At 32.9% G+C, this 10,587-nt stretch overlaps 1 protein-coding gene across 1 annotated transcript in view; it reads right to left on the reverse strand.

Annotated features, from left to right (window-relative positions):
- Positions 1-1,854: 1,854 nt before the first annotated feature.
- LOC106466162 (SNARE-associated protein Snapin-like) overlaps positions 1,855-10,587 on the reverse strand; it is a 14,714-nt gene continuing 5,981 nt past the window's right edge. The window contains exons 2-4 of the mRNA XM_013926405.2: positions 6,559-6,605; positions 3,333-3,451; positions 1,855-2,754 (exon numbers count right to left, since the gene is read on the reverse strand). Coding sequence (XP_013781859.1) covers positions 2,653-2,754; positions 3,333-3,451; positions 6,559-6,605 — 268 coding nt within the window. The 3' untranslated portion in view covers positions 1,855-2,652. The remainder of the gene's footprint in view (positions 2,755-3,332; positions 3,452-6,558; positions 6,606-10,587) is intronic.

Here is a 10,587-nt window from a genome sequence, read left to right on the forward strand (position 1 = left end):
TGTCATTTTTGATGGGTTATACACTAGTTTTGCACTGACAGACTGATGAAAGGTAGCTAGACAAGAATCCACCACCAACTCTTGGACTACTCTTATCTGACCAAATAGTGAGATTGGATCATTACCCTTATAATGCACCTACGGCCCTAAAATATGGAGCAATGATCCACAGTCCAGCACACTATCTACAGAGCCACACTCAACACAGACTACCTGGAAACCAGCCTTATGGAAAGTATTTCTAGGAGGTTCTAAAACAGCCTTTGCAAAAAACAATATAAGTGGCAGGGGTGACAAAAAATAAAACAAATTTCTTCATATATATATAGAAATTTCTTGACCAAAATATCCTCATGGCTTTTTTCCTCAACTTATTGGTAGATTTTAGCTGATTAACACTGGAATAGTGTAGTGAAGTCTGGTAGATGTTGGTTGATTAACACTGGAATACTGCAATGAAAGCTAGTAGATGTTGGTTGATTAACACTGGAATACTGCAGTGAAAGCTGGTAGATGTTGATTGGTTAACACTGGAATACTGCAGTGAAAGCTGGAAGAAGTTGGCTGATTAATATGAGAATACTGCAGTGTTAGCAAAACCATGGTTTAACTCGTCAATGGGGAAGTGTTTTACAATTACTGGAAACAAAAAGAAATTATTCAACAGATTAAGAAAACTGAGTCCACAATTTAAGGTGAAAAACAAAGCACTTTAGGATTGAATTAATTTGACTGGTAATGCACCTTTGTTTCTATGGGAACAAATTTAACAAGCTCTTGAAAATATTCCACACGAATTGAAGAAAACCTTCCACCTAAAGAAAGAGTTTTCTTCTCTCATGAATCTGATAGGCCTTTTGTTCATTTGGGCCAAATATTTCCTCTTAGTTTTACAACAAAATTTTATTTACCTCTTCTATACCAGGACATTTTTACATATTGTGGAATAAATGTTTGGTCCTTTGGTTCACAAATATTCTAGTTGGTGAAGCACGATTATAATTATACTTGTCATAAGACATTAGTATTAGATCTATTATATTTTTATACACTACATTCTTTATCTAGTCTCTAAGGGCTTTTCAAAAATTAATAATGTGTATAATAATAGCATTCTGACCACACTATATTTGCCATATCCACTGCCAACAATGAGTTTCGCTCAATTCATAGCTTTTCAGGCCAGCTGGGATACAACAAACACATTAGTGGTCAATTTGTTTGTTTGTTTTGAATGTTGTGCAAAGCTACACAACAGCTATCTGCATTAGCCATCTCTAATTTAGCACTGACAGGTTAGAGGAAAGGCAGATGGTCAACACCACCCACAGCTAGTCTTGGGCTACTCTTTTACCAATGAACAGTCACAGTGACTGCCACACTATACCACCCCCATGGCTAAAAGGTCAAGCATATTCGGTGACGGGGATTTTTGGTAAGGTATGTCATCTTTTTGATATATTGAATTATATATAACAGAATTATAGACTCTTACTAAGATACATGAGGAAAATGGTTCTTACTAAATTAATCCTTGTGCTAATTTATATGTACATCTGTAACTTACTAATACTTTGTATTAAATGATATGCATGCAAATATATAAACACACATACATTTATAAAATACACAAGCAAAAGGTGTTTATGAATCATATTCAAGATTTACTATTAAAATTGGGTGACAACTAATATTTCCAGTACTCACACAAGGGATCTCAACTGCAATTACAAACAATTGTTACTTAATTGATTACAGAAAATAAATCTATTGTTAATATATTTTTCCTTTTCCTAAAAATTAGGTGAATGTTGAAAACATGTGATTACATTTTGCTTAAAAAAAAAAGATCAATTATTACTGTGCTGATGCTTTATTATTGGTATCTGGTTATTTGACAGTTACATTAATTGTAGAACTGAGTTAAGGGCATGTTATTTTTCTTGTATTTCAATATTATTAGACAAAATCTGCAAATGCACAATGCCTACATTACACATAACAACCAAAACACTAAAAGCATCCTTTTGTCTAATTTCAAAAGTACAGTTTAAATAACCAATGTGCTAATGGATGTATTGGAGTACACAGCATATACTTTGCATCTACAAAAACAACAGCTAAAATATATAATACAAAGACTTAATAATTCTTTCTCACATTACATTATTTTTATTTCTCTTAATTTTCTTAAATATTTTATAATGCCATTTGAACACAAACCAGAATTGTCTCATTAAATCACTGCAAGTGTCAAGTGAAAAAACTGATATACCATTTCTCCTACATATTTTTAACATATTAAGCAGTACGTTAAAGTTTTTCCACATAACTCGTTAACATTTCATACACAACAGAAAAAACGTCACCATCATACACAACCTAATTGTACACAATAATGCTGCAGCAGTGTAAGAAGTTACATAATAAGATAATTGTATGCATACAGTTTACATTCAGTATTTCATAATCTGTACAAAATCACTCAAGACAGACCGATATATGGTCATCCATTATTAATTGGCTTTATTTATATTAATAGCAAATTTTCACTGAATGGATGTGTCTCTTGTCTAATTACACTTTGGAATGGAAATTATTACCACCATAAATTTAATATTTTTACTTCAAATATTACTATCAAACTTTTCTTTAATCTGCTCCACTGGAAGATGCCACAGAGCTAGGCTCAAGTAGAGCTTTACGTTTTGCGGTTTCCTTAGCCACGTTGTGGTGAACTCTATTTAGCCTTTCCTATAAGCACAAACAAATTATTAATGTTGTCCGTATAGGAGTAATCTACAAGTTACAAGTTTTCTTACTGAAACTGTTCCTTTGAAAAAACTAAAATGACACTATGCCAGAAGTGAGGAACTATGGCATCTTGTATGGAAAGACTGTACATAAAACTACAAAAGATTCTCTTAATTCACTGGGTTTAGAGTTTAGTTTTGCAGAAAAAAAAAGTCTTCCTAGAATATAAATCATACGAGTTAAAATTACCATTTTTCCTCAACATAATGAATAATAATATGAAGCAAGTTTAATATTTTTCTTAGTCTTTACATGTCTGCTCTTATTAAAAGCATGTCCAACTTGTGAGTTAATCAGTTTTTTAAATAACTTCTGTATTTATTTCACTATTATTGTTATACTCACCATAAGGTTAAGGAGAGTACTGATTATTTTACAGCTGATTTTAAGGACAGTATTCAATTTACATTAAATCATCATATATTGTACATTTATATGTGTTAAAGCTCCAAAATTGGGGACACTACATACAAAGTATTAAAAGACATAGTATAGATTTAACAGAATTTTTTCTGTACCTGAGCATTTTGTAGTATATTACTGACAAGCATGACTCTTCTTTTAGCATTCATCAATTTCTTAACATAAATATCCAAGTCATACGGTACATGCTGATTCTCGGATATGTGCCTCAAATCTAAAATAGAAAAAATAATGTTCCTTTAAATCTGTGCATGGCAATAAATATTCAACTTCGGAGCAAATATTGGTAATCCTTCAACTTCTTGAAAATATATTATGTGAAAGCAATGGTTTAAATTCATCAGTTCTGATTAGTTTGTAAGCTACTGACTACTTCAAATCACAAAAACACAAGTAATTAGTCAGAACATTTATCATACATTAATTTTCTCTCTCAGAATAATCCCAAAGATGAATCCAGATAATATATCATAAACTGACATCAGCAGTCATTTCTTCATCAATACAGCTGCAAAAAAGAAAACGGGGAAAAACAGGTAAGTCAGAAAAAACTAACCCCTTCATGCAGGAAACTGAATCACAGACTAAAAAGGAGGAGCCAAGTCAGAACTTAAAAGAGGAACACAAAATGAAATAACCTGCCACAGTTGATAATAGAGACATACAAATGACTCGGGGATTGATGAGTCAAGTAAACATGTAATGAATTCCATGAAATATACTGGATGACAATGTCAGATAAAACATTAAAGGAGAGCATTATCAGGAAGTCATCTGTAGTCAGGATGACAATATCTTCAAAAACTGTTCCCCACGATATTAACATCCTTCAATTCTTCCTCACAGCAAATACACAGATAAGATGCAGCCAGGGTCCTCTAACCAGAAAGAACAGTAAATTCAAACAGTGTAAAAGTTTATACTTCATATTGAAATCTAGAGTTCGAGCATTATTAATATCAAGGTCTATATATAAAAACAGTTTTATAAATGCCCTCCTGCCAAAGTCCCTTCTACCTCATGCACTGTAAGATTACTGTCTGAATTGCTTGGTATTCTTTATTACTTGATGTTAGTTCAGTCAGTCTGCAATATTCAATGTCTGTTGCATGTGCATGCAACAGACGTGTTCTTTAACAAAGTTATTCATACATTGCATTAAAACTTTGTTTCTGGTTTTTTTCTGTCAGTTTGTTCCCTGTTCTCTAAACTATTGATATTCTCTATAATATTTTTCCAAGCGTTTTAGATATATTTTGTGACTCATGTTTTGAAACTCCTGTCAGTGCTGTTTTCTTTTGTTTAGAATTATCGGCCTATTTGTGTGGTGTAAATAACCATTCAGGAACTGTAGTGTGAAAAAAAATCACAGAAAGAAAAAGTAACATAACAACAAGATAGCAGTAGTGTTTTAATGATTCAAAGGGAAGTTTGAATATATTTAAAATTGATTTATAATAAATGATTAACAACTGTTAGTTTAAAATTAATTTTTACATATAAAATTACCTTTTATAAAGTAAATAACTATGGGGCATATAATAATTAAAAAAACACTACACTATATGGTGAATTAATCACATACATGTAATTTAAGTAAACAATATAAAAGTAACTGATAAAGTCTGTCAGTATTTGAAAAATATAAACTATTACATACAAATTATACTGATTCTACTTGATCTAACTATATTGCAAAACATTTCAGTCAATTATAGGTTATCACATTCTTATGACCTTAATCCCATTCTGGTATGGGGTTATCCACTTGGATCTTCCTTCTCCACAGATTATGGTTATGTGCATTATTTATAGTTACAACGACCTCTGCCATATCTCTGTCCACCACATCTCTCCATGGTACTCTATGTCTTCCTCTATTTCTTTGTCTCTACACTAGAATTTCAAATGCACATCCTTCTTCATTTCTCACCCAAATCCAAACCATATCAGTCTCTTATTTTTTTCTGTCATCTTACAGACACCAACTCTTTTCCCAATGTCATCAATCATTATTATTTCTCTCATTCATCTTAGCATTATCATCTCAGTTCTTTCTAAAATACTCTCCTACTTTCTTCTTATGTCCAAGTTTCTGCTTCATAAAGCAGATCTGGCTGAACTATAATTTTCTATATTTTGGTCTTAAGCTTCAGCATTATTTACTTGTCAAAAATCACAGCTGAGACACCTCAGCACGTCATTACAATCCATCTTGCCATGCCCAGTTCTGCTGTATTAATGACTATGCATTTTGATATTGGCCAGCCCTTTAAAAAATGTCCTTTGTAAAAGGGTCTGTCATAAAGCTGTTGTGTCTGAAACACACTCCTCCTCCCTGAATACTTTCCATAATCCATTTAGTTGTGTGAACGACAGTTCTAAGTGCATCTTCTAACAATCCAATTTTACAGAAATCTACAGGTATTGCATCCAGTGACTTGACTATGATAGATTTTCTAGGGAATAGCATGAATACTCATTTCATCCTCCAGCTGCCTGATGTATATGATGGTTACACAGGAGGTACAACCTGAAGCCTCATCTTAATGAAACAGTATCCTGTTGGCCTCATTTCAAGATGGAGATGTTTCTTGATTATGTTGGGTATTATTGCCTGTAACACATGGTCAGCTTGTAATACTGACCTCTGTTTTTGCATTCTCACCCATTATAAGACACTGCGCTTCACTTATCACAACTTTGGTAAAACTTGTTTCAAACTTCTATCTGAGTGGTCTGATACCCCAAGTTGAGCCATAGACACAATCTAATAACTCAACAACCTTTAAATATAAAGGATACCTTCATCTTGAAAATTTGATATTCTGATATGTATACATCTTTCCAAAAAATGCCAAAATGTAGTTCTGAAATACACCACATCCATCATGACTTCATATTGTATGTGGTGGTAATGTAACTTGCTGATCTGCATACTAAAAATAATTTTAATATAACATACTCAAACCTCTGTGTATGTTCATGTGCGAGTTTATTGCAGTAACAAACTTAAAGATTTTATTTTTTGATGACTCTTTATTTTCATCTTGTAAAATGATAGGCTATGACAGATTACCAAACTTTCTGTTAAAACTGCTTGGCTTTTGGTTCATTTACAATGAAACTACAGTAATTTCTATAAAGCACTAGTAAAATTATTTGTTTGTTACCATAAAACAATTAAGACTATGATTACACTTACTAATTGAATAGTATAAGGCTGTATATCTGCTTTACAAAAAGACAAACATTAACAGAAATACACATAATTGAAGTTTATTGCCATAGGACCTAACCAAAAACCAACTCATTTCTTACCTTCTGCAAGGCTATCAATCTGTTGTCTTAACTCCATTTGTGAAATTCTGAAAACAAAAAAGTGTGCATCAAATTCCATTATTTAAAATGACTAAGTCTTCTTTATTCATATGTTAATTACCTAAGTACAAACACTGATGCATTGTAAAGTTATACAACTCAAACTACAAAGAAACAAAAGTATGTACATATACACTAACACTGTATGTTACACTGACAGCATTAGCATAAAACTTATGCCTGTTATCTCTTACATTTTTATTGATTTCTACACTATTTCTTTCACTTTTCAGCATTAACCAAAAAACTATGCATCAATCCTATTTTCTTTATGATACTGAGCACTTCAATCAGATTCCCTCTAACTTCTTTTTTCAAGAGAAAATACTTTAGACTTTAACCTGTCATCATATGACAGCCATTGTATTCCAGAATCATCCTTGAGCTCTTACCAACTACTCAACAACCTTTTTAAAGTAAGAAGCCCACAACTGAACATAATACTCTAAATGAGGCCTACATAGAAATCTATACAAATAAACAACAACATCCTTCAACTGTACATACAACCCAAATTTTATTTGTTTTCACATTAGCAACAACATACTGCCAGGAAAACTTATGAGACTGACTGATCAAAATACCAAGGTCCTTTTCTTCCATAACACTATTGAATTTATTTCCATGAAAGTGATTATAGTATAAATTAAGGTAGCCACATGTATTACCTTGCATTTAACATAAGTAAATGTCATCTGCCATATATTTGCCCAATTCACCAATAATTCAGATCCTTTAAAAAACAACAGCATCATACTCCAGCCAACTACACCCACAACCTTAATATAATCAGAAAACTTGATCAATTTGTTAACCATTCCCTTATCAAGACCATTAATCTATATCAGATGATTAAAAACCCTATAACCCGAGAGCTTTTGAAAGGTGGACCTTTCTTCTTCAGGAGCAAACTGGAAATGGTGGTGTAATTGAATGAGTGATGTCATGTAGGTCATCTGGTTTTCCAGGAAATGTTTAGTATCTTTTTCCATGTGCTGTTGTAAGTGTCTTGAAAGCACTAGGGTTATAGGTTTTTTATCATCTTGTATCAAGACTTCTTGAAATTACGTATTTTTCTGACACCATGTAAGGAAAATGAACCCAATTTAGGTAAGTACACTCTTTTATTTCCTAACATAGGCATTTTAGGTGATTCAATGCTCAAGTACTGACAAGAACACTTAACTTTTATTAATGGACAGTTTTTTCAAAATCTACCAGTAGATCAAAAATATACAATGCCAAAATTTCAGAATCTGTCCGATTTCTGATAATTCACTTTAGTACTAACGACCTGAAACAATCGGATAAGACTGCCAAAGATTGTTTCTCAGAATTTGAAAACACAATAGCACATATCTTCAGCCTAAGACCACACATTAAACTGGCTATCTCTAGTGTAATCTACAGACATGTGAACAGACATGCTTCCTCTGATTGCAACACACAAAACAGCACAATAATTACACAACTCAACAATAAAATTAAACATTTTAAGAAATTGACCAAACACCTCTGCAGACTTAACCTACAACTTCCCATTCACTAACCACACAAACCTAATACCATTCACTAACCACACAAACCTAATACCATTCACTAACCACACAAACCTAATACCATTCACTAACCACACAAACCTAATACCATTCACTAACCACACAAACCGAATACCATTCACTAACCACACAAACCTAATACCATTCACTAACCACACAAACCTAATACCATTCACTAACCACACAAACCTAATACCATTCACTAACCACAAGATGGACTGCATCTTAGCTTTTCTGGTATTTTTACCCTGGCCTCAAACTTCAAGTACAATATTTCCCGTAGCATTCTCCCACACGTCTTTCTCTTTGAAGTTACCCCAATCATCTTCTATTTCTACTTCTGATAGTTCTTCTACCCTTCCCTGTCAAAATTCTCCATTTCTCCCTATTTCAGAAGCTACCAATGTCTCACACAATAATATCTCTATCACTCAACTAAAAACACATTCACTCTCTCACAGTGATTCTCCAAATTCTTCTTTAGATTCTGCTAGGGGAAGAAACACAAATCACACTTCCCCAAAACATCACATTGAACAAATAGCAACATTTGTTCTTCTTATGCTTCTGTTGTTCGTTCTTGTTTACTCACAAACCCTTCCGCTCTCTATCTTCAAAATTTCCCCAAATCAATATTAGTGTAAACATTGCATGTGCCACAGTACAATCTTCACCAGTCAAACAGTCTCTTGTATAATTACCTTCATTAGAACACAATAGTCCTTCATCTTAGCACCAACTCTCACAATGAAAAGCAATGCACTGTTTATACTTCGTCACTGTGTAATACACACTCTGAAGATGAAGACAGCTACCCCCTCTTACTTCCCTTAATCTTCCCCACCCTCTATCTCATGGTTACAATGATGTCCTCACTTTAATATCTGTTAACACACAATGTGAATCAAGTGGTGAATCACTCAACAACAGCAGAAAAACTTAGAAAACTCACTGAGAAACATACAAGACATTGTCAACATGCCAAGTTGCTAATGCATAACATAAAAAAAACCAAACATACCTCAATCTCTCGTATTAAAAGTACCAATCATAATAAGAGCACATGATCAGAATTTCTGCAACAAATGACAACAGATCGTTGAAAACACCTCATAAGAACTCATGAATATCATTAAAACTTTGTCAAAATTCTGTTGATATTCTAGATAATGGAATTTCCCACAATTATCACCTGTACAATCCTTCAATGGAATAAAAAGAACTACAAAAATTTACAAAGAGAACTGATACATTACTTCTAAAAAATTTAAAAAATCAGCTTCCTACCAATAACACCAATTCAAAAAGCACTTCTAACAGTATTCTTTTGAATCCTCTTCTTTATCATAAATAAACTACCATAGCATCAAGTAATCTACCAGAAACTATGAAAATCCCTTTAACTCACAATAAACAGCCTAAAAAATGTTTAAAAACCCTTCATCCTCTAATATACATAAGCCTTTTCAAACAAACCAATCTTTTGAAAATAACAGTGACCTCATAAATTGTACAGGTAACAATTAACACTCCCCACATACCTCTAACATTGTTAATCTTTCAGATATAACTCTCTCTCTTTCTCTGAAGCAGAACTCAGTCTCCTTAGTAAATGTCTCAACTTCTGCCCAAGTAACAGCTATGTTAATGAGCCCGATCTTCTTTCTGACCTGCACAAATTCTCTAGAAAACTAAGACTTCACAAATTCTTTCACAATAAACCCCACCCAACTGAAAATCAACATACACCAAACTTCAAAGAAAAGTTTTTATGGACACCTCCATCATACAGAGAACCATATTTAGAGAGTTATATTAAGGCAGTAGTAAATGACATAATACAGACCTTAAAATCTTCCAAGAAATGTCATAATAATATTGACCAAAATGAAAGAACTGCTCTAAACAATCTTAAATCAAACATTCCCGGTTTGTTCCTAACGAAGACCCAAGCACTTTTCGAAAGTGCTCGGGTTATAGGCTTTTTATTAATTTCTATCAAGACTTCTTGAACCTATGTGTATTTCTAACATCATGATTAAATCAAACAACAATATCATAATAAAGCCAGCTGACAAGGTGTGGAGTTATTGTTATTCTTAAAAAAGATCACCATATCACAGAAGCCAACTGGCAATTAGAGGACACTAATTTCTACAAAAAAACTCTCAAATGATCTTATTCTGAAAAGCTGTCAATCTTGTTGACCAACACATAAAATGTATTCCCTGTACTCTCCCTTCTTACATAAAGGATACTACTTATTTTCTTAATATAATAAAAGATATTAATACTAAGGGACAGTTACCACCCAACAGTCTTCTTTGCACTAATATTCCACATGATGAAGGACTAGAAACTCTAAAGTCCACATTAAACCTTTCTAACCCATCAGAATCTCAAACAGTAA

Source organism: Limulus polyphemus, unplaced genomic scaffold (assembly GCF_000517525.1).
Source record: "Limulus polyphemus unplaced genomic scaffold, Limulus_polyphemus-2.1.2 Scaffold2172, whole genome shotgun sequence".
Taxonomy (NCBI): Eukaryota; Metazoa; Arthropoda; class Merostomata; order Xiphosura; family Limulidae; genus Limulus; species Limulus polyphemus.